The sequence below is a fragment of the Mus musculus genome, chromosome 9, assembly GCF_000001635.26.
Source record: "Mus musculus strain C57BL/6J chromosome 9, GRCm38.p6 C57BL/6J".
Lineage (NCBI taxonomy): Eukaryota > Metazoa > Chordata > Mammalia > Rodentia > Muridae > Mus > Mus musculus.
The window spans coordinates 53920628-53946308 of NC_000075.6; the positions used below are offsets into that span (position 1 = coordinate 53920628).

The 25681-nt window shown below is 40.8% G+C and overlaps 1 protein-coding gene across 4 annotated transcripts in view; it reads right to left on the bottom strand.

Moving 5' to 3' along the window:
• The window catches only part of Elmod1 (ELMO/CED-12 domain containing 1), a 63972-nt gene that overhangs the window by 9171 nt on the left and 29120 nt on the right, over window positions 1–25681 (bottom strand). The window contains exons 3-10 of one of the 4 annotated variants that reach the window (XM_006511205.4): window positions 15103–15248; window positions 14934–14962; window positions 13490–13587; window positions 10828–10957; window positions 5339–5472; window positions 3773–3841; window positions 3315–3338; window positions 696–746 (exon numbers count right to left, since the gene is read on the bottom strand). In XM_006511205.4, the coding sequence (XP_006511268.1) occupies window positions 696–746; window positions 3315–3338; window positions 3773–3841; window positions 5339–5472; window positions 10828–10957; window positions 13490–13587; window positions 14934–14962; window positions 15103–15248 (681 nt within the window). Of the gene's footprint in view, window positions 1–695; window positions 747–3314; window positions 3339–3772; window positions 3842–5338; window positions 5473–10827; window positions 10958–13489; window positions 13588–14933; window positions 14963–15102; window positions 15287–25681 lie in introns of all 4 variants that reach the window. The other 3 variants (XM_006511206.4, XM_006511207.4, NM_177769.4) reach the window with 3 other exon arrangements.

The window sequence follows — 25681 nt, forward strand, 5'->3', positions numbered from 1 at the left end:
TTCTAAATTTAACTTTTTATGTCAGATATTTAAGTTATTATCACAAAGTATATTTTATGTCCCTCTTTTACAGAAAGGGAACAGAATACTGAAATTCTCTCTGTTGTTGTAAGTCCATCATAAAAAATAATTCTAATGAAATAAACCATTAATAACACTGGTTAATTTGTTTGTTTGTTTGTTTGCTGGTGCATGCATGTGATCTTGTGTACCATGACTGACGGGCGCGTGTGTGTGTGTGTGTGTGTGTGTGTGTGTGTGTGTCTGTGTCTGTGTGTAGGTCAGGAGACAATTTGAGCTTCCTTTCTTTCTAGTTATAGGTTCCAGGAATCAAACTGAGGTTGTCAGGCTCAGTGGCAAGGAACTTTCCTCCTAAGCCATGTTGCTAGGTACCTAAAGTAAAAATTTTAAATCATTTTCAAAATTTGCTTTATTATTTTTATGGGTGTTAGTGTTGTCTACATACATTATTGTATATAGTACAATAATATTGGGTGTTATATTGTATACATACACTAGTATGTATATCTATCTGTGTGCCATGTGGATGCCTTTTCACATGGAGGCAAGTATAGGATCTCCCGGAACTGGAGTTATAGACAGCTGGGAGTTACCATGTGGGTGCTGGGAATCCAGCCCAGTTTGGCTGTCTCTGGGCCAGGGCTGGAAGTTTGCATGTACAATCCCACACTTACCCAATGGCTTTATCCATCTTTTTCTTTTCCCATTCTATTTTGCTGAATTTGCTGAAAGAAAGAACAAATAAACAAATTAACACTTAATATACTTAATTTGTTCTTGCTCCCCTTGAATGATTATATTTAACTGTTAACTACACAGAGAGATACATGTCACCCCATGATCACACTAAGTCTGAATATATTGCTGCTAAGAGCAACAGTGTACGTTCCACATGGTGACACATCTGCAATCCTATCTACCTCCATTTGCTTTTAGAGTTGATGTATTTAAACTGACCAGTTTTAGCTAACATAGAGTGTACAGTTTTAATGTTGATATAACATAACATAACATAAGATTTTGAACTCTAGGTCCATCTGGGCTACATCATGAGACCTTGTCTCAAAAACAAACAAACTTTAGCATTGGAGTTACATGCAATTTTTAAATCCATCCAAGCAGGAAAAGGGAGAATTTTCTAGAGTAATTGGCAAATGGCAAATGGCATACTGCAAACACTCATGTAATACCACAACACACACACACACACACACACACACACACACACACACACACACACACACACACACACACAGAGAGAGAGAGAGAGAGAGAGAGAGAGAGAGAGAGAGAGAGAGAGAGAGAGAGAGAGAGAGATGGTATAGGATATTTAAATGCATGTATTTTCTACTCTGTGAATGACTGGGTATGATGCCAAATTACTGTTGGATTTCATGTTAAAATATTCCTATTTTAAAAGTGTGGTTCCTAACTAACAAACTAAACTGAAGAGGCACCAGGAAAGTTTTACCCCTAAAAAAAGATCCATCTTCAAAATGAATTGAATTGCATGTGAAATTTAAACATTTCATAAGTATCCATTTTCTCTTCAACAAAACGTTGAAAGTCCACAGTGTGTCTATAAATCTTGTCTCTACATTTGTTAAGTGAAATCTTTGTCTGCAATTGAAATGTAAGAAAAGGCCAGGTAGCCTCCACTTATTTGACTACTTACAGGATATCTCCAAGATAAACAAACAAAAACCAACAGGCATAATTCTCCTCTTAAAATTTCATCTACCTTTATCCATCAAGTTACTTTAGGACTCTATAAATAGTCCCAAAGGCAATAGGGTATCATGCTTGCTGAAGGGCATCTTGGAATATATTCTTAGTTCATATATTTTTGTTTCACTCTTGAATACCTGAAATATGTAGGGTCTGATAGAAGCTATGATGATACCATAATTGGTCAAAATATATCTCTTTCAGGTACTTATAAAAGAAATATATTAGCATTTTCAAGCCCTTCTGATTCACATTTGATGACCTTCACCATCATTTTGAAGCAGCTAATACAAAGGCCTCTTTCTCTGTGACTGAATTGTAGCTTGAGGGATAAACCAGGTTCCTCCACAGCACATATACAGAGGCAAGTCTTCTTAAGAGTGGTCCACAGTTTCTCCAGTCACAAGGAGCCACAGTTGTGAAGCCTCTGTCTATTTCCCCTTGCTTGAGGATGGCTCACTGATGAAATCAATCTCCCTTCAATCGTTATTCAAAAATATTTTAAGCTTATTGTCACTTCCCCAGGTCACAGACTATCCATGGCTTCTGGTTCTGATCTGGAAACACCACTTGGAAAGACACACAAACCCTCAGCCATCTTTAATTACAGGACTTCAGAGGCTCCACAATGCAATCCAGAAGATAAAGCTTAAAAGCTAAAATAGCTTGAATTTGATCATGTAATCTATTAGCTAGCTGATGTTAATTTTTTTAAATAAATAAAAGTACAGAAAATAAATTTTTAATCTTATAAAAGACTATAAACATAAGCTTGGGAAAATAATGTAATTTAATGAACCTTAGCCAAATGGAGCCAGGAGGAAAATAGTAGTAACATCAGTGAAATAAACCCAAGTCAACTGGTTCCTGAAATTTAAGACTACCATAATAAAACTTTATGACTATTTAGCAAGTAATAATTAAGTGCTATCATGTGGAGGACAAAATAAAATCTTATGGGACCTGGTAAAATAGTAGGAACTCTTATGAGAAGAGCTACTCTTCTCATAAGATCAAATTGGAAATAGATCAATCAAGGCCAGGAGTGGTGAGGCACACCCCTAATCCCAGCGCTCAGGAGACAGAGGCAGGCTGATCTCTGTGAGTTTGAGGCCAGCCTGGTCTTCAGACTGAGCACCAAGCCATCCAGAGCTACATATATTTTTTTGAGACTGTGTCTCAAAAAAATACTAACCAAAGACCATTTTCACTATGCAAAAACAAACAAACAAACAAACAAACAATAAACAACAACAAAAACAATTTCCAGTAAAATGTCTCATGAGCGGATTAGGTCATGTGTGTGGGATGTTCATCTTTTTAAAAGAAGGGATTAAATGTCCTTTAAGCCAGTTATAGTTCTGGCTTCTTGACCTTTCATTAGATTAGATCAGTTTGGCTTTTGGCTCATAAAAAATGCAGTCCGTGGATTATAAACTATATCAGATTAAAAGTTGGTGATGTTTGCCTTTAAGTGTTTTCCATAAATGTACTTATTTTAGAAATTCTTAACCTATTCATTCTAAAATAGAAGTAAAACAAAACATAAAAACAAAGAAAAATACCTTATTTCCTCCTTAGTGATATCCCTTCATGTATTCAGTCAGAGAAAAAAAAATAAAGTAAATAAGATGTAAACACAGTTCTGAACTTGAAAGCAAAATAGCCTTTGTAAGTCCTTTCTCTGTTGGTCTTTGACCTAATGACTTCCATTTCCCTCTATGCCCACACAACATTTCCTTGTCTCTGAATTCTTCCCTCCAGGTATGTCCCTCCATGCTCACCTTTGAATTTCCTGACACTCTTGACACACACTTACTTGAAGGACACCACTCTACATTCTAAATCCTGAAATGCGCATCTGAGGCATTAACCTTCTTGTTTAGCACCGAGCTAGCGAGAGCACTTGAAGCTTGGCTTCCAGTGAGCTGACTCTTTGGATATTCTTCTTTATAGATCCATGTGAGAAATGACATTTACTAATCCAAAAAGTTTAAATCCAACCTCTATTTTGAACAAGTACCTGCATTTTGGATGGACAGAGTCGGAGAGGACCTGCTGAGCCACGGTGGCATCCCGTTCTGCAAAATATCTGTAGGGAAGGAACACCCGTGACTGCACTGTCTGCACATGAGAGAGCCACCCGCTTGTGGTGGTGAGGGGCACTTGGCACTCAGAGGTAGACACTGGCATGAGACCACCATTCTTCTGGAGCCAAGAGACTTGAAAACTCACTTATGAACTTCGTTACTACCCAGGGAGCTAAGTATATAACTGAGCATTATAGATAAGGGGTCAGGTGACTGAACAGAACAAAGACTCCCAGAGGCAAAAGATGGTGAGAAACAACATGGTAAAGGGGTGAGGGAACTCCAGCTCCTTTCTCTCTCCCTCCCTTTTCTCCCCTCTCCTCCTATCCCCCTCCCACCTCTCCTCCCATTGCCCTCCCCTCTTGTTCCCCTCCCCTCCCCTCACTCTCCCCTCCCATTCACTTCCTTTCCTACTCATCTTGCACACACACTCTTTCTCTATCTCCCTTCCTTTTTCCTTCTGTCCTTTCTTTCTTCCCAGTGTCTCACCCTGCCCTTACACAGTGCCTCTGCAGCTCAGGTTGGCATTGACCCCATAGACAGATAAGGATGAGCCCTAATCTCCTTGATATTTTCTGTCTTCCAAGAGTTAGGATTACAGGTGTGAGCCGGGATGTCCAGATCAAATGCATCTTTCTTAGAAAGCAGTCACACTGTTTTTGGATTCTTGATGATTAAAAGAAAAACAAAAACAAAAACATCTCGTAGGACTTAGGGATGTTAATAAACAACTAAATTTCTGCCTTAGGGGGGTGGAATTAGCAATGAATTTCCACAAAACATACAAAAAACTCGCACAACCTCAAAAGCGCTTCATAAAAGTATTTAACACGGGCAATAATAAAGCTATAGCAAAGTTACTAATGCATGCCTACATAATTTATTGTAGAAATCTAACGGGGCCCAGGGAAATTCAAAGCAGCCATTTTAGATTTATTTATTTTGTGTGTCTGTGTACATATGGAGGTCAGAGGACAGCTGATTGGTCAACTCTCTCCTCCCACCACATAGGTTTTCACTCAAACTCAGGTCATTGAGTGAGGCAGCCCGCCATTTTCCCTGCTGAAGCATTTCAAGGCCCAGGATTGATTTTCCTTTAAGAGGTATATATTGAAATAGGAGATGACAAATGGTCCAGGATTGTCACTAAGTTGTTGTTTTGTTTTGTTTTGTTTTTGGTCTAAAACTAATGCAATTTTTGAGAGTTTAGGTCATCAATATAAGAGTTTTTTTTTTTTTCTGCACGTGGCTTAAAGTTTTACAATAAAAAATTAAAAAACCCGTATCTAATAGCTGCTTTAAACATTTCTATGAAGTCTGTTGTACTATAGGCAAGGTGCTGGCAAGTTTAAAAATTGTAGGAACCCAATTCTCTCTTCAGAGGATATACGCCATCTTCCTGGGATGTGACCTTTGAAAGCAATAGCCCTTCTTTGCAGGTTCAGGGCCAACAGACTAGCACATTGCCCTAATGCTCAACCATCCTTTCTTTTACTCACTGCAAATTGTAAAGTCCCAGAAGACCCATTCCTCGGAAATCTGTTTTCGGATCATCGCCTTGGAAGCCGATCTCACACCACTGCTTCGAAACCCGAGACTCCAGTGGAGTGTTGGGCTTCAGGAGCTCCCATAGCTGGAGACAGAGGAAAAGACAAGCATCCATGGGCGTGCACACACAAGCACCCTGTCTTACTGCCTCAGATGCTGTGGGCTGTATTCTGACAAGGGGATTTTCAAAGGTGAATATATGCACATATTTTATGATAGCAGTTCTTAAAGGTGACTCAACACTTATCTGGGTTAGATGATAAAAAGAAAGAAAAAAAGCCCCAAACGTTATTTCACACTAAGAGCAAGAGGCTATAGGCCTTTACTCTCCTCTCAAGGGTGAGCCGTAGAATGCGGTTGTGGAGCTGTTGCTTTGAAGACAATGAGATGCACACATGTATAGTCTAATGTTTTAAACCTTCGCATTTTTGTTCCTAATTAAGTGAGGTAAAGAGATAAATAATATCTCGCAGAAATGCTCTGGCGGGGGGGGGGGGCGGTCTCTAAAATATGAAATCTACAAGGAAAAAGGAGATTGGAAAATGTTGAGGTCACCTGGTGTTCAACTCCACAGAAACCTTACACCAATACACTTAGCATGAATACCATTAATAACTTCTTAGGTCTTACTGTGATGGGCATAAGAGCAAATACCACACAGCTAGATAAAGAAACATCAACATCATTCATGAGTGAGCCTCAAAATACATTAGCATCTTGAAGAGTTGCCTAAAATAGTCCCATTCAAAATCTACTCTATTTACCAGTGGAAAATACAAATTTAGAACATTATACTCTTCGCTGCATTATAAATATAGTTTATTTTCCAGGTTTTCTATAGACAACTAGGTTTAGCATACACCAAAGTGATAGAAATAGGTCAATGGAGGACAGGTATTGGCGTTGGTTCTCTGTAAGTGTGTAATACACAGACATAAATGCAGCTCTGAGCTTCCTGATGCAGGTGCTAGAAATTGAGTTTGGGTCCTATGGAAGAGCAGGAAGGGCTCTTGACTGCTGAGTCATCTCTCCAGTCCCACAAATATTATATACATTCCAATTATTACATTTTATTTCTTTGTGTGTGTATGTGGTAGTCATATGTGTTAGCACATGGTGTGTGTGTATAGATGTTGCACATATCTGTTCACTTGACTGGGACCAGAGGTTGGTATTGAGTCAATTGGTCTTTACCTTGCTTTTATTGTTTTGGTACATGAACTCTCAGTGAACTTGAAGCTCACTGATTCAGCTAGACTAGATGGCTAGTGAGCTTCAAGGAGATTTTGTAGGGTGCTGCAGATTTAAATTACAGGTCCTCATGCTCACACAGTAAGCACTTTGCTGACAGCCTTTTCTCCAGGCTGAGATTGAGTCCCCAAAATTCTGTACAAAAGTTTGGAACGATGGCTTATGCTTTTAATTTTAGTTCTGGGATGTAAGGAGGGAGGTGACTCTGGAATTTGCCAGTTCCAGGTCAACGAGAAACACTGTCTCACAAAGCAAGGTGGTGACATCCAAGGTTGACCTCTCACCTCCATGGTCACACACACAAATGTGCACATGCACTCACAATTGTGTATGAGCACACACACACACACACACACACACACACACACACACATTGCAGTTCACTTCCACGTGTTGTGGTTTTAGTGAAAATGATGCTGATATTACTTCATCTTAAGATACAACATTTATGCTGGTGTCCCAGCACAGCCATTCAACTTATCTAAAGGTACATCGATGTCAGGCATGGTGGTACATTGCCTGACATCATGGCACATGGCAGGCAGAGGCAGGCAGGTGGACCAGGAGCTGAAGGTCAGCCTTGGTTACACAGAGAACTAAAGGCCAGCCTGGGTTAGCTGAGCTATAAACTGGGTGAGCAAACCCTGCACGTGATCTTTTTACATTACTTTGGGCAGCGAGCTCTGTTGGCTCTGCTGTAACTGCTTTCTTTTGTCTTTGTAGTAAAATAGCAGCCAGGGACAACAGAAACACTCCCACATGGCTATGTGACCAACCATAAGTGCTACAAATGGGTGGGAAGTAAGGATTTGTCTGTGGGCTTTTGTTTGCTGACTCTTGTCCTAAACAGTTTAGTGAAGTAGGAAGCAGGGGTGTCATTGCCCATCCTTAAAGACTGAGCTTGAACTGGGGCAACTATACACCAACATTGGCCAGGTTCTGCAGACACAAGGTCAGACCAAGGCATGGTTTCCTCTGAAGACACAGTACATAGTTGAGAGCCTTTCTAATGATGTGAACTTGCACAGTTACTAACCACTCAGTTTTCTTACCCCCATCTCCAAATGACAATAAAGACAGTAGATCAGCACAAAGTTACTGTGGGAATTAACATGGAGAACTCGGTGCAGAATTTACTGTAGTAATCAAAACGTAGCAAACATCCAGCAATTGTTTCAATATTATGACTGTATTACTTTCATACTTGGAATTCAAATACCCAGAGGGGCAGAATAAAGATCCCTCTACTGTGTGTGTTTGGGAAGGATAGAGACTATTACAAAATTCAGTGGATAAAGATTTTAAAAGCTAGGCGGCTCCTTCCTTGAGAATAGTGAATATCAGTAAGAGTGATGAACAAGGTCCTGGGCACTTGGGTGTCATGGCTCAGTATGTGTTATGGTGAATGGCTCTGTATGTCATGGATGGGAATACAGGAGGTGGAGCTCAGAGATATATTGGGAAGAGGCTGAAGGGCAGCTCTGAGAATATGGGTTCTCTACTGTAGTACATAGAAAGCCTGAAGATTTTTTGTTTTGTTTGAGGAAGAATTTTTCATGCATCCCAGACTGAGCTTCAAGCCTCAGACATCTTGCTTTGGCTGCCTCAGTACTATAGAGGCATGTAGGGATTAAGATGGTTAGACTTGTCTCGCAAAAGCCGTTCTGTCGGTATTTAGAAGATGGAAGGAAAGAGTGTAAAGGCCAGGGTGTCTCACACCTGTAACCTCAGCATTTCAGAAGCTTAGGCAGGAGGATTGTCACAAATTCAAGGACAGGCTTGGCTCTATAGTCAGTTCAGGACCAACTCACAATAGCAGGCAAAACTTTGTCTCAAAACAGTCAAACACCAAACAAAAAGTGCCAAACTTAATGGTCAACTGTTCTGGCTTTATTATTTACTACACATGTGATAGATAGTCAGAACCTGAACTAACGTAAATGTCGTTTTTCTCATCTCTAAAATAAATAATCACCAACCTGATTCATTAGCCATGACATCAGAATAATAGCATGTACATAGTCAAATCCTATACTGTTCAAGTGTGTCTGAAGTACACTACACTGGTTGACATAAACTCAAAATTAGCAAATAGGATTTGGATGCCTGTTCTGTGCCATCTTAGATGGCTTTAACATCTAGCCAAGTATGATGGCTAATCTTGGTTGTCAACTTGACCACATCTGGAATTAACAAGAACCCAAGCAGTTGGGCACACCTGTGAGAGAGTTTTATTGGATGGATCATTTGAGGTGGAAGACGCACCTTAAATCTGGGCCACATCTTCTGGTGACCCAACCCTGCCCCCTGCCACACACCTAATAAAGGTCATGGAAGAAGGAAGCTCCGGGTTTTTGGCCTTCTTGTTCCCACTCTCATTGGCAAGTTCATCTGTCTTGTTCTTGAGCCTTTTTGGTGCTAGAACCATCAAGTGAATCAATTGCTTCAGGATATCAACTCGGCCTGAAAACTGGCAGCTCTCTGGGAATACCTGGGGACTCCAGCTCCAGATTGGAATAGGTGAGACATTAGTCTTATAGATGAACAGTTACTGGATCTATCAGGAGACAGTCATTGTTGGACCTTGAGCCATAGCTGGAAAGCCGCTCTAGTGAATCGCCTTTTAATATCTACGGATTCATTGCCAGTTCCGTTACTTTACAGAAACCAGACTAACACACTAAGGAACTACAGTAAGTCATGCATTGACCCATCTGTCTGTCTGTCTCTGTCTGTCTCTCTGTGCCTCCTCCACCCCTCGCTGGACATCCACTATAAGCTAGCTCACATATGAGACAAGCCATACAGCAGGCACACAAATGTCATTAGCTAATGTTGAGTTTATCTCAGCCATTGCAAAGCATTTTGGACATGTGTAGCCAGGCTGTTAACTGATTCATTTCCCCTTCATTCACCTTGATCCTGGCTATTACATCACTTTGCTGAGCTTGACAACCTCCATCAGAAAATGGTCAGGAGGACGGGCAGTAGGAGAAGGCAGAAGGCAGCTAGTAGGCTAGCTAAAAGTAACAGGGGAGAGGGTGAAGAAGGAATGCTGGGGCCAAGAATGAAGTTTCTTCAGTTCTTAATGATCACTTCTGACCCAGCGTTGATTAATAGAGACATATAGATCACAGTTTAAGTACTTGCACACACAGAAACACACACTCTTCCACACAAAACACAAGATGTGTTTAGAAAATTAGGTTTGTTGATATTTTTTTAAACAAGATAAAAATGCTTCTTTCTTTTTTTTAAAGATTTGTTTTTAATTACATGTACGTGTGCATCTGTGTATGACTACACATACTTAAGTGTAGGTGTCTGAAGAGGTCAGCAGAGGGCATCAGTTCTCCTGGAGCTGCCTGCTGTGGGTGCAGGGAACCCAACATTAAGCCCCAGGCTCTCCTGAGCCATCTCTCCAGCCCCTCCCTACATTTTGTCACTGGCTATTTGAATTTTAGGAAGAGACAGAGAAACACTTGATGCCAGAAGAGCATCATCTATTTTTAGAAATGAATGTCTAAAACATTTAAATTTAATTAGTAGTTCCAAATGTTGGTCTGAATGTTCTTGTTTGGGCTTTAATTACCTCGTATTTTGGTGTTTTGTGGAAAGTTTTATTGCTGTCTGATGAAGCTGCAGTATCAACTCTCATAAGATTAGAAACAGGAGTACTTACAACTCCACATTCCTTGGCTGGCAGGTTTAATGTACGAAGTACAATCCTTTACCTTCTCTTTGAGTGTTTGCCAAGTCACATGAATAAATAATCAGCCCGAGGATCCTGGGTAATTTCCCCAGAGGGCTATTGCTGAAGAAGAAATCAACCTCGTTGTCTTTGATGTGTGTTAAAGTCGTAAGTAAAAACCCCATGACAGTCTGACAAACGCCGCCTCGATTCTCCTACAGCTTTCAACACATTTGAAGCAATCCACACTTGAGTGTGAGATGCCCCTCCCCCATACAAATCAGCTCCAATGTTTTCTCAGGTTATAAAAAAATCAACTGACAGGCTTTAAGGTTGATTTTGCATAGGAATTTTCTGATGAAAACTATACATCCAAGGAGGAAGAGAACTCAGACCTGCCCATCTGTTACAGCAGCCACATCTTATTTATCAGTGCACAGATGAGTGGCTGGCCTGAGTTGCTTGGCAGCAGTTAGCTGACAGTGGCAAAGGGCTCACCTTCAGAAGCATCTCTTCATGCTGGGGGTTGTCGGAATCATAGGGTTCTCTGCGCAGTTTTTCCACATCTGCAATGAGGTTTCTGTAACCCACGATTTGCAGGAGGCAAGCCTGGAGAGAGATCCCCAACCTAAAATACAGAAGAATCAACTGTGAGGGGGAAATATGACCCCCTGTACTGTTGGCATCTGCTCACTGGATGCTTGTGTGATAGAACTTCTAATGTAAATATTCTTATGTATATATTCAGGAATATATACTCATGTATATATTCACCATCCCTTTTGAAAAAAATTCTTTTTTGCTTGTTTGTTTAGTTTCTCCAGACAGGATCTCATGTTGCATTCTAGGCTGGCCTAGAACTCACTCCATAGCCTAGGTTGGCCTCACTTTCATGACAATCCTCCTGTCTCAGCTTCCCATCATGCTGCCTAGAAGCACAATTCTTGCTGAACTGTGAAAAATCTTTTTCCTTCATTTTAGCTTTTTTTTTTTTTTTTTTTTTTTTTTTTTTTTTTTTTTTTTTTTTTTGAGACAGGGTTTCTCTGTGTAGCCCTGGCTGTCCTGGAACTCACTTTGTAGACCAGGCTGGCCTCGAACTCAGAAATCCACCTGCCAAAGTGCAAGTGCAACTGTTTTGGAAAACAAAAACAAAAACAAACAAACCGAAAGCCCCCAAACCAAACCAAACCAAACCAAAGACCAAGCAAAGCCTTCAAGAGGGTGGGTTGACGTAAGATTTGAAAGCAGCACTGATGATAGATTCCTAGGGACTGTCTCTCTGGGTATATTAGATTTACTTCAATGGTCTGTGTATGAGAGGGAGGGAAAGGAAGAGAAGGAAGGAGGGAGGGGCCCTCAGGAGATTCAGGACAAGAAAATTTCTGTACAAAATAAAAGGAACAAAGGCAGCGGTGCTGACTGTAAGAGAGGTGGCAAAGGCCACATCGCCTGTGTGTGTGGTGTCTCAAGACAAGCGGGGACAGACTTATCGCCACCATTCCTGCCAGGACTACTTATTTTATAATATCTGTTCTTCAAGTCTCATTTCCAGGGCTAGAATGAAAAGCCCCATTCCTTTCATTTCTCCTCACGAGGCTTCTCATGCCGTACCATGGTACACGTTCTGCTGTGAGTGGACAGCAGATTGAATTTATATATTTATGCACATACATACATGATAATAGTAATTAAAGAAAAAGAAGCCATAAATTTGAGGGAGTGGAGGAGACAGAGCATGGGAGGGATGAGGGGAAGGGGGAATGGTGTAATCACTTTTTAATTAAAACAGTTTTAAAATTTTAGTAATGATTTAGTGTGTGTGTGTGTGTGTGTGTGTGTGTGTGTGTAAGTGACTATGTGCACATGTGCATTCAGATGCCTGCAGAAGCCAGAAGAGGCTGTCAGATACCTGGGAACTGGAGTTACAGGTGGCTGTGAGACCCCATGTGGATCTTGGGAACCAAACTCAGGTTCTCTGCAAGAGCATTAAGTGTTCCTAACTGCGGGGTCATCTCTCCAGCCCACTAGAAGATTTTAAAACTCGTTACGATGTAGTGAAATCAACCTTAACATCTGCGTGAGGGAAAGGTTCAGCTTACTAGCCCACAAGAGTACAGATAGATGTTGTAGAGACTAGGAGGAAATGGAGTTTTTCTGACTGAACTCCCAGACAGATCAAGACATAGAGCAGTGCCTAGCATACTGTAAAATCCCTTCAACTCTGTCTCCATTTTGGTTAATTAACAGTTTTTCTCAGCAGTGACATCTGAAGTCCTCATGCAAACAGATCTAAAAGACAGTTTGATTGTTACCTACCTTAAAGTATCTCTAAATATACCTGCCTTTAGAATTTATTTTATCTAATGCCTTTAAGGTCGAAACTTTACTGAAAAATTGCTGCACCCAGTGGAAAATATAAAACTAAATTTAAATGTCACGAACATTGCCAAATGCATTTTAATACTTCCAAGATGAGAGGAATAAATTATAAAGTTCTAAAATATTCATATAAAAGCCATCTCTTCCTCCCACACATGCCTGTCTTCTTGACAAGCAGGTAGGAACTGTCTCTAAGATTATCATCCCAACACGATGGAATATTCATGAGAGAACTGAGGAATATTCTAGATGGAGCAGAACCAGTTTAAGCACATTATGATTTGAACACGTTAAATTAATGTAAAGCACAGACATTAAGTAGTCTCCTGCTGATCAATAGGCTTCCTTGATCTCATGTTTGACACCAGCTTACACACTCTCTTTTCCCCTCCATGGCAACAGGACTGTAAGCTCACAAACCAGAAACCTAACGCCACTGCCATTTACGAACATGAAGAGCCCCCATTTTTATTTATTACTCATCTGAAATTCAAAACACTACAGATGGTTATTTTAAAGAGAAAGGGGAGAGGGAGTGGGAGTGGGAGAGAGAGTGGGAGTGGGAGTGGGAGTGGGAGTGGGAGAGGGAGAGGGAGAGGGAGAGGGAGAGGGAGAGGGAGGGGGATTAGGAAGAGGAAGAGGACAGGGATGGGGAAGGGGAGAGGGAGAGAGAAGGGGAAGAGGACAGGGATGGGGAAGGGGAGAGAGAGGGGAAAGGGGAAGGGGAATGAGAGAAAGGTACCCATGTCCTGTATTTCTCACATACAAGTCTAATTCTTACTGTGGATTGATGTCAGGGTTAATTTTTTTCAATTCCATGATGTCATCAATAGTCTTTTCAATAGCATCAGGATGAACACTCACGGATGTCTGCAACAGCTGAAAAACATCTTTCAGTCAGTTTCCTTCATTCGCACCAGTGGCTTCAAATACTACCTCTTGGGATGGAGGCGTCAAGTGCCACACTTCTGTATGAAAGCAGGCGCTGAGAGCAGGTTGAGGTGGTGTGCTTGAATTCCCGTGCATCCCGGGCTTCCACAGCTAGGGGGCGCCATTTTCCTGGTTACGGTACTTGGCATACAGCAGGCACATGGAAGGCTTGTAATTTGCTTCACTCCTCACCATTGTCGATTGTTTTAAGCGATTTATATCACACTGATCTGCTTCCCTTTTCATCTGATAGACGGAGGGCTCGGGAGACATAGTCTAAAGCAGTGGTTCTCAACCTTCCTAGTGCTGCGACCCTTTAACACAGTTCCTCATGCTGTGGTGACCCCAACAATAAAATTATTTTTATTGCTACTTCATAACTGTAATTTTGCTACTGTTATGACTCGTAATGTAAATATCTGTGTTTGCTGATGGTCTTAGGTCACCCCCGTGAAAGGGTCATTTGACCCTCAAAGGGGTGGCAATCTTCAAGATGAGAACCACTGGTCTAAAGGTTGCCAAAGTTCAAGAAGATGAGATTAAAAAATCACCAAAATTCTTGCAAAACAAAGTGTTTTTTCCTTGGGTAGAGAGTCAACTGTGTAATCGTTTTGAAAAATATTTATTTTATTTGATATGTATGTGTGTTTTGCCTGAGTTTGTCTGTGCACCATGAGTTTGAAGTGCACTTGAAAGTCAGAAGACAGTTACTCATGGCTGTTAGCCCTATGTGTCCTGGGAACCCACCTTGAGTCCTCCGAAGAGCTCCTAACCACTGAGCCCTCTCTCTAGCCCTGTGCATCGTTTTTATTATTAATATAGGGCTTCTCTGACTTCATTGGAAAAATCTCAAGTATAAAGTTAAGTGATTTGATTACTGTGCTATCAAACAGATAGCTGATGCTGTTATCACAGTCTTATCTTTTGATTTAAGAGGGAGTATAAAACGAGTGCATTCAGTACTAAATTAAACTTTACACGTCTCCCTAGAAACTGTCATATATGTAAAAATGATTGTTAGCAATGAGTTTACATTAGCTTTTAGTCAGAGATAACTTTTTTTACTCTTGAGATTTTTATTTTAGTTTTTATTGTTTTAAAAGTTTTTTCTTTATTACATTGTGTGGGGTGCACACTCTATACAATATAGACATCAGAGGACAAACCTGAAGGAGTCCATTCGTCCATGTGGGACCTGGGCATCAAACTACCTTCACTATCCCACAATTTTCATATTTTATGATAGATGTAAGCCACTCAGTGAAAAATTAAAGTAAGAAAATAATTTTATTTACCTTGCTTTTTGAATCTCTCAGTGACGTTTCTGTTAAGGCAATAACATACACACAAAATGTCATTAGAAATGACGCTTTATGAGTGTTTGAATATTACTTACGGAAATGGGCATTGCAACTTCAATCCCGCCAACCCTGAATCCCACCCTCCCTTCTGCTCGACGCTCACCAATTTTCATGGTTCTGGAAGCTCCAGGTTTGGTGCCGTAGCAAATCCTTTGCAGTTCACACCTTCCGGTGAGTTTCCGCATCACAAACTTCATGCAGCGCCACAAAAATTTACAATAAAAATACAGGCACACCTGGATCAACATCCTGTGGGGAACAAAAGACAGCACCCTTCCGATAGAAAGCTGGGAGAGAACAGAAGCAGCCACCACCAGCAAGAAAAGAAGCCGGGGAAGAAAATCAGCCATTAGATTTCAGCGTCCATGGGTGTTCATTACTCCACTCCGGAGAGTGACAGTTACTATGGCTACACCACGCCAACAAGCTGAGGGTAAAACCCTGAGATTCTTCTACCATCTCTGTCTAAAGTATTCTGGAATTCAGTCGGCGTTAATATTGCCTCTGTCTGAGACATTGGGGCGGGTGTGCCTCCTATTACCTAGAAGACTGGCTGCTCAGCTCCCCCAACAGCGCCCCCCACCCCCAACAGCCCTCCACCCCTACCGTCTCCAGCCATTCCTTAAGACCCTCTACTCAGGGTCCACTGCCGGCATTTTCTCCTTTCCTCTCTCTCTCCCAACCTTTCCTGTCTCCCTATGTGGTCCCTTGCCCATTGCAGTTCTCCTTTGGCTGCGTGGCTACTGACCAATCCCAGCACTCGTTGCTTCTGCCCTAAAGCTTCCCTGTCTTCATCGACTTGCCGAGGAAGCACTTTTGACCTTTTAGTCTTCCTCCACTCGACAGTGTTCTCTGATTTAAACTTTCCAGAGACACGCCAACAAACCAGGGATCGTGTTGTCTCCAGCATACCTGTATTTGCATGTAACTGAACTTGTGACTTAGTTTTTTATGTAGATTTTCTTTTTAAAAATGGAAGTGCCCGCTCCTTTGTGCTATTGTGCCAAATCTTACAAACCTGTCACCCAGAGTGCTATGTTCAGCCCATCCCTTCACACTGTGTTCTAGGAAACAGTTATTTCTATTACATCCTGCTGGTGTCATTTCTAAAAGATTTGAACGCTCTGATTCCCTTTAGTCCCAAAATAAGGTGTTTAGGGTTATTCAGCTCAATTACAATGGTTAACATTCTTAATAATGTGACCCATTTAGTTGATTGATTAGTGAAGCAGTTATTTGGTTATATTCATGCATTTGAATTGTTCCAGTCCAAGTATTATCAACAACCTTGTATTAAAAGTTAGGAGTCTAATGTGTCCAAAGGCACAGGCTTTAGATCTTGTAAACACATACACACACACACACACACACACACACACACACACACACACACACTGGTGACAAGAAAGAGCCAGTATCAAAGCTGCCCCACCAAAAGAAACAATGGAATACTTTTGCAGGCAAGAAAATCACACCCTAGGATAGCTAGGAACATGGAAATGTTCACAATATTTACTAAACAGAAAAACTGCACTCAAATACACACAATGACCTAAGTTTTATTTAAGAAATAAAACAATTTTAATAGTGATTTATTGCTAATTATTGGAATCAGCAGCAGTAATTTTTTCTCGATTCACTAAGTACATTTTTTCTCTACATTTTTTTAAAAAAGCTCAAAAATGATAAAGCCCTAAAGTGTATAAAATGATTACCATAACTCATAAAAGGATGTGCCTTTTCTGTGCACACCCAATTACGATGAAATCATTACTATGACATCTGACATTTAAGTGTTCAAGTCAAATACAGTCTAAGCTCTGTTAGGATTCAGATGAACAGGTTTCAAAAAAAAAGTTACCCTAAAAATAAATTTAGTAGAACATTTTGATTAGGCAAGTGAAAAGATTATAAAACCTCAATGTGTTCATTTGGAAAAAGAATGTTATTTTCTAACTATTGGATGACTATTGCAGAAAAAAAAAAGAGTTATCTTTTTGTTGACTGGTCTCCAGCCAGCAATGATAGAAATTCTGGGAAGTATTACTTTTTATTTTATTTTATTTTTATGGTTTTAGAGCTTTATTGTAGAAAGGTAGGGAGGAAAGAGAGAAGGGAGAAAGAGAGAGACTGGCCATGGCCACATGGAAAGAGGGGGGAAGGGAGAGAGAGAAGGAGGGCTAGAGAGTGAGAAAGGTGAGAGCTTAAAGAGCGTATTACTTCTATTATAAGTGCAAAGGCGGAAAGCCTTTACCTGTTCCGTTCCAGCTTTAAGTCGCCAGTGACTAGTGTCCAAACAAAGCCCCCTTTCAAGTCTGTGCATCAGGACTCTAGACCACATATTTCTGGGTCCTTATAGTACTAAATCCTGACAGAGTTAAAGGCTTTGAGAATTGCTTATGGAGGGCTATTGTTTAGGAAGTGAATGTCCTCAAAGGCCCATGTGTTAAAGTCTTGATCACCTGGGAAGTGGTGAGACCTAGAAGCAGGACTTTAGGCCAGTGAAGGGGACCATGGGATCCTGTCCCTTTCCTCTGCCTTTGCTGTGTGGTCACAGGTGAGCAGCTTTGCTCCCTGAGTACTTCTGACCTGAAGTGCACCTCACCACAAATTCAGAGTGACACACAGCAATTACTGCAAAATTGGTCTTGGTTACAGTAAGAGAAGCTTTTTAACCCACAGAGCTCCTTCATCGTCACTCCACTCAGAGTAAAGGCACCAGCTATTTTATAGCTTAAATTAGGCTCTGGAATGTCACCCCTGTGACTGCTGTATCAGGCCTACACACGTGTGTGTCTTGAGACTTAGAAGTGTTATCCAGATGTCAGGAAGTGACTTGGAGCCTGGGTATCATTTCTCCCCCAAATCTCCTTGTATTTCAGAAGAAAAAACCTACATGGCTTTTGCAAGCAGATAATTTTGTATAAAAAGAGAAAAAGAGACATCGTATTCTGTTTGCTTCTCTCTCTCTCTCTCTCTCTTTTTCATACCCCCAAAGATGTTTACATTGTCAAGAGTAGTGAAATGCAGTAGAATTGCATTGTGGGGCTTAGGATGAAAGCATCACTCTGATGATGTGCCAGAAGACTATGGCTGCCCTGTCCCATAGACGAATAAATCACCCAGCAAACCATGAGTGACAAACTCCGGATGGCTTGGCACTCATGTGCTACTTACTCTGTGGTGAGCTTCAAGCCTGCACTCTTTGAAACACTATTTGTTATCCAAGATAAATTTAAATTTCCTCCTCCTCCTTCTCTCTCTATTTCTCTCTCTATCTCTGAAAGAAGGGAAGTTTGTTTTAAAGATATGTATTTTATGTGTATAAGTGTGCCAGCATGTATGTATGTGTACCACATGTGTACCTGGCACCTGAAAGTTCAGAAGAGGGAGTTGGATCTTCTGGAACTGGAGTAAGAGATGTTAGTGAGCTGTGGTGTGGGTGCTGGGAGCCAGACTCAAGTCCTCTGCAAGAGTTACAAGTGTTTATAACTGCTGCAACAACTCTCTAGTGCGTCCCTTGTTTTTCTAATTAGCCAATGTACACAGACACTTCATTTAAAGTACAGCTTGTCATTCTAAATACTATCTTGAAAACTGTCAAGATCTTCAGATCAATCAATATTGTGACAGACATAATCTATTTTGTGTTTACAGCATAGGCTAGTCTAGTTAAGGCATGCTCGGAAGTAGAAAATCTGAGTTCTCCCTACATTGGTACAGTAGGTATAGCCAACTTTCTACCCCATGGAAGGACCAGAGCAGCAAAATCCCCATAGGCCTGGGTTTAATTACCAAAACTATGAAGTTTATGGGGGAAATTCTTGATCGAAAGAAGAACATTTTAAATGATGAAACATTTTGTGAGGTTGTTAACTATGTTGACATAGTACTCAGAGAAGGAAGAAATTAAGAAACAGACAAATATGTTTTTCTTTTTTGTTTGAGGGACAGAGAGAAAGAGAGAGAGAGAGAGAGAGAGAGAGAGAGAGAGAGAGAGAGAGAGAGAGAGAGAGAGAGAGAGAGAGAGAGAGAAGTGAGGGCATGGTCTGTCTAGTTCTTCTCCAGGTTGAGGAAGTCTTAGGGCTCATTCTTGTCCTTTTCCCATTGTGCTCTATGCCCTTGGGTCTGAGAGGGGGCATTGCACATACAGCCCTGGGACAGACCTCCCTCTGTCTCTCACCCCTTCCACCAATGACGCAGGCCTAGGGGGCTTCTCCCCACCTCAATCAGCAATTGATAAAAGCTTAGTTTTACGGACATTGCTTTTCTCCACCCACTAATGAGAAGTCTGTTAAATTTTGTAGGCATTCTCAGGACTAGAAGGTGAAGCCTGACAGTCACCCATGCACAGGCAGTAGAGTTTTGCACTTGCTTCTGATTTTTAATCATGTCTTTCTTTTAATGTTCCAGAATGAGCTGCTGCAGCCCCCGAGCAGGACCCTGACTCAGACTCCATAAGAGCTCCTATATGTCTCCCATCTCTAACGTTTTCTGCTACTGTTGTTTATTAACACGCTGGATAGTGGGGTTTTTTTGGCTGAGTTCACAGCAATGTTCTTCCATAAAACAATTGTGTCTATATTTAGTATTCACTCTCTAGCCTCAGTCAGAGTAAATTTATTGAAAATGAATCATATCTTTGTCTCCAAATACAAGTGAACTCCTGTTTAGGCTGCTTTGTGAGAGAGGCGCTGACGGCCAAATGGGGGCTCTGGAAGAGGAGATTCAGGTAGAGCCTGCTGGGGCTTTTGCCTGAGGATGGGGGTGCACCTGGTTGCATACTACTCCATCATTTAAACTATGGGTGTCAGCCATCTTTGTTTGAAATGATAAGAGAAAACAGGCTTAAAAATAGTTTCATTGACTGTGCTAATGAAAGTCAACTCTTGCTTGAAGAAATCCTGTAATAAACAAGAAGTAGATTCTTGGTGAGAACCTAGACTATCCAAAGGGAGAACCAGTGGTTGTCTCAGCTCACAGTGGCTGGGTGGAAACAAACACTAGTCGCACGCAGAGAGTCGCTTCGTACCCCAGCACCACGGATACAGTCTAAAATGACCTGAGAACCTGCGGGTGTTCTCTTGAAGTGCTTGATTAAGGGGACCAGCAATTGGTATAGAATTAATGTGGCAAAGGTGTTTGGCTGAGTGAAGCAGACCTTCTTCTTCACACACTTTTGAAGGGGAAGGGAGAGTTAGAAGATTATGTGAACTGGATGGGAAATCACACATGGGAGAAAGAAAACACCTGTGAGTGGCTGGAAAAATGTTCCTCTCTTACAGAGAGGGGCGAGTCCCTGGGCCCTGTCACCAGTGGAGTGAGGCTCACAGTCTTTCCTAGCATTCTTCCTCTGAAGAGACCATACTGCCTTCTGAGAAGTAACTATTAAAGGGACTGGTGGGTAGCTATCTTCCACGGTTTGATGCTGTCTCTAATTCTGTTGCCCATCATGGTGATGGGCATTGTGTTTACATTCAGGGAGACTTTATCTGTGGGCTTACAGAATACGCAGGGATCACGAGATCAGTGAAATGATTAATTAATGGTTCATCCTCTTCCATCCACAGAAAAGGAATGGAGGTTTAATTCAATTTATTAATGCTATCTTTACTCAGATTAAAAATCTGATATGTAAAGGCATTCCTTTTACAAGATTCATTTTTTTACACTCACATTTTTTGTTCTGTGTATTATGCATGAGGCGACCAGCAAACACTATATATTGACATTAAAACATACTTAAATGTCATATCAACTATAAACTTTTATTGGCAAATAAAAGTACTTTTTTACCTAGGGGCTGGGGAGGTGATTCTATAGGTTTCTTCACAAACAGGAGGACCTCAGTTCAATCCCTAGCACCCACATAAAGAGCCAGGGGTGGCAGTGTGCACCCGTAACACTAATTATGAGGAGGCAGAGAGGGGAGGACCTCTCGGGGTCCCTCTCCTGCTACTGTAGCTGAACCAGTGAGATCCAGGTTCAACAGGAGGCCCTGTCTCAAAAAATAAGATGGAGAGTGACTGAGGAAAATACCTAACATTGGGACCTTTGCCCCCACAAACATGTACATATATGTATGCTCTTTCACTTTACCATACATGTGCACAAATACATATACAATAATAATAAATAAAAATTTAAAACCAAAATATTGAAAAATAACATAATAATTCTAGAGGAAAATATATGGTTCTGTCCTCTGAAATGGCACAGAAAAGCTTAATCATTAAAATATAAGATTAATTTTGTTTTTAATTATATGCTTGTGTGTGTGTGTGGCTTGTGTGTGGGATGTGTGTGTTAGTGTGTGTCTGTATGTGTCTGTGTGGCATATGTATGGTTTGTGTGTGTGTGTGTGTGTGTGCGCGCGCTATGAATGCAGGTGTCTACCTGCAAAGGCTAGAACTCCACCTGAGATGAAATTACTGGTGATTGTGTGTTGTCAGAAGTTGGCATTGGGAACTCAACTATTTTGCAAGAGCAAATGAGCTGCTTACCAGTGGACCGTCTCTTAGGCAATAGGAAAGCCAATCTTGATTGTCCCACAGGGACTTAAGAAAATGCCTGGGAGGTCATTGTGTTTTTTTCCAGAGGAAGAGGGAAAATTCCCATAGATAAATAACTAGAATCCAGAGCAGCTTCTCTGGGGTGCCCCTGGCTTTCATTGATCTTGTCTCTGTGGGAAAGGGGTTTAATAAATAGTCACATAGACAAAGAGTGAACCCCTGAAACGCTGAGGGAAAACACAGTGCAGAACTGGCATAGCACACCCTAGAGATGGCACCCAGAGGGAATAACTGAGTGAAGAAACAGTTGTTGTTTCAATGCATGGAAAAACTACAATATGTGCACATAGATATATGTAGATTAATCAGCTATATGTGTGTGCCTGTATATGTATGGCTTATGTGGCTGTATGCATTTATGCTTTATATATACATATAAACATGTCTGTATATATATGTATGTATATATATGCCCTGAAAAAAGGAAAATTATGACAATGTATTAAAGTACCCAACTTCTGTGAGAGGAATTGGGTGCATGGGCCATTTATATACTCTGCTGGGTTTTGTTTTATTTATTTATTTTTAAAAGATAGCTTCTCTATCTAATAAACTCTATCAAAGTTTCAAGTGATACTATGAAAATTCAGGGATAGCCACATACCACTGTGCTGTTGTCCCTCAAAAGCACAGGAAGTCAGTTGATATTGGGTGGAACATTTGCCTGGATAGTCTAGAAATCAGACTACAAATGCATTTGTAATTTGCCAGAATGAGTTGTGTGGTATCAGACAAGTTACTTGGTGTCTCTGGGTCTCTGCTTTCACATGTGTGTTAAAGGAAGGGCTTAGACTGGGTTTTTAGTTAATGGGAGATAAGCTAGCAGAGAAAAGGATTCCCTTCGGAGCCTGCTTTGAGTTGGGGTAAAACGCTATTGTGTTCTGGGCTGTTTGATCCTATAGTCACAAATGTAGGATTATCTCTAAATTCCTCCATTCACTCTCTGCTCTCTCTAAACGGTGTCCACATCTCTCAAAGCGGGCCACCTGCACTGCGGTGCTCACTCTACTTTGCTCACAGTGGCTTTTCCATCTCTTACACCTGCTGTCCTTATTCTAAACTACTAACGTCCTAGGTCCTGGAGATGTTGTTCAGTGACCAGCGACATGTTTAGAATGTGAAGGTCCAAAGTTTGAATCCCAGCACCAAACAACCACATTCCAACCACCTGGCTGCTCCAGGGTTACCTCACTGAAGACATCTGTGAACATCACAGAAAGCCTGCAACTGCCACAGACCATGTTCTCTCCTGTATCTCAGCTTGGCATGGCCTCTCCAGCTGCTCTGTTACTTGGGAGCAGAGACCATCTCACTCACAAAGACTCATAGCAGTACACGGTATGGGGCTTACAAAATGCAGAAGCTACCGGAAATTGGTCTGCGTTTGAATGCTAAGCAAGCTTCCTCATCTTCCGCTGTGAGACACCCATCCAGTCGCTATAATATGGGTGTCATCTCAGCAAGTGCTGACAGGAACAATCAGTCTCCTGTTAGCCAAGTGTGAATGACTTACAAAGCCTCATACAGTTATGCTTGTGAGTGATGAGGCTTTAGTTGGCCAATCAGAACAGTAAAATATTTCCCCCAATTACTTCAAAGCCCAGAAGGATGGGGAGGTCTGCTGTGTTGCTCAGTTTCTCTCATGGAGGTTTGAGCTTGACAAATTCTTGCCCTTCTTTTCTTACTTCAAGAATGAACATACACAGGAAGGTTCACAATGGAGAAGTGGGAGACTGGGGCTGGAACAATTAGTGGCAACTATTTATGAGGGGTGACTTCAAAATTCCCTTTATCAGAATCTTCCAAAATAATGTTCCGGTGGCTTTAAAAAAATCTAATTTCAAAATAATGATATTCTAATGAGGACAAATATCTTGAGTATAAGTCTTGAGCCTCATTACCATATCTATCAATTGAATTAAAATAAATACAGTATATAATAAAACCTAAACTCCTAAGCCTTAGTTACCCGTGGAGTATAAAACATGCTGACCTCCTTTTGGGGTCATATGGGCACACTGTTCTCATTCATTTACCCTTTGCTTTCTTATTATGCATCCGTGGCTAAAGTCAGATTGGGTGCCTGTGGACAGTTAGCCAACATTCCACAACTGCATTCAATTACAGACTGCATTCAATTACCTCTAGCTGGGTATACTCTTCCTGTAGTAATTATTTGTTCTATCTGATGTATTTAAAGTGACATACATAAAACATTTTCTTTTTTCCTTTATGCATTGAATATCTCCACTATTACTACATGTGGTGGCAGTGGCAGCTGAAGTGGAGGCTACTGCTGTGATTTGATTGGCCGGTGCAAAATTCATGTTCAAACTGATCTCCACTGTGAAAGTTAAGGGGTTGGACCAGTGACACCTTCTAGAAATGACTAGAAATGATTCTTCAGGGTCTTCGGCAGCAAGAAGGACCTCTCAGCTTCCAGAATCATGAGCTGAATAAACTTTCTTTTCTTTCTTTCTTTCTTTCTTTCTTTCTTTCTTTCTTTCTTTCTTTCTTTCTTTCTTTCTTCCTTCCTTCCTTCCTTCCTTCCTTTCTTTCTTTCTTTCTTTTGTTTGAAAAGAAAGAATTTTGAAAGTTGCCAAACAGCTGTGAGAATGGACTGTTTAGGGGAATAAATAGTAATATAACCTAAGAGAGTTTGTAAATTTCTTGATGTCTATCCTTTCACATTCCATATATATTAACAAAAAATAAACTAAAACAATATGGAAAAATATTAAAAAAAATCTCAAGCAAAACCCAGTAATCAACTAAGAATGGGCAATGAACCTACTTTTGCTATTTCAAAATAAATAATTGGTGGAGACCCCCTCTTTCTTTTAACACTTCTTCATGTGGTGTCTGAGATTGTGTGTGTGTGCGAGTGTATGCTTGTGCACATGTGTGTGCACATGTGTGTGTTTGTGTGTACCTGCTTGCCTGTGAGTATGTGGGTATGCCACAGCACACATGTGGAAGACAACAGGCAGGAGTTGGTTCTCTCCACCATGTGGGTTCTGAGATCAAAATCAGGTCATCAGACTCAGTGCCAATCATCTTTACCCTATCAGCTATCCTGCTGCCCCCTCATTTCCTTCTTAATTTTTAGTCTGCTATTCTATCCTCAGTCTCACATAAGGAGCCAATGACAAATAATCTTTATAAATATATGCGTCAAGGAAAAACAGAAGTTTGTGTTAGAACACACAACTGACGCTGTGGGTACAAAATCTTACCAATGGATTTTCATTTTACCAGTTCCCAATCATCACGTGGAGATTGATTCTGAAATAAATTATTGAATCTCTCCAAACACACCATTGCACCCATCTGATTTAAAAAGGAAACTTAGAAAAGCCAATGCTACAATTGCTTGTAGAATGACTGGTTTCGGCTCAAGTTTAGTTCATTAGCACAGGCCTGACACAAATCTCACCATCACCCTAACCTCTGCGATGGAAGAAGCTCCTGGCTGCTAAGCTTCAGGCCACATTGAGCTTCGAAAGAATCCATATTTGCATTCAGGAGATAGTAAAAAATACCAGCTTTTCTTGCCCGTATGAACAGGAGAGTTAATAGCCATATCAACCAAAAATGTATCAGGTCAAATAAATGTCTTAGTGATATTTAAATACTATCTTTTCACGTAGCTGAGATAAATAAGTGAATATTCTGTTCAAGATAACAAACTCAATAATGATGATCTCCAGATAGTTTTGCATAATTGTCCACTAATCACCACTGACCATGACAGAGCACAGTGAATCCCTCACACCCTTATCTACACCTCCAGAGACAATGATGGAAACAAAACCAGTGGGGGGAAGCAATCCTTAAATCACCCCTGAGAGAGTCAAATAATGTCTTGAAAGAAGCAAACCCATTGCTTAGAGGGTGACCAGAGCAGAGCAAAGGATGTGTCACTATCTTGATGGAAAGACGACTACATTTTTTTTTTTTTTGGAAAATGTATTTAATTTTTCTAACACTCAGACTGATTTTATTTTGTCATATTTTGATATGATTCAGTATATTTTATTAATAGAAACATTGATGGCAATTAGTAATCTTGAAGTTAGTTATAAGATGTCCAGCCGATGTTTTCTAACC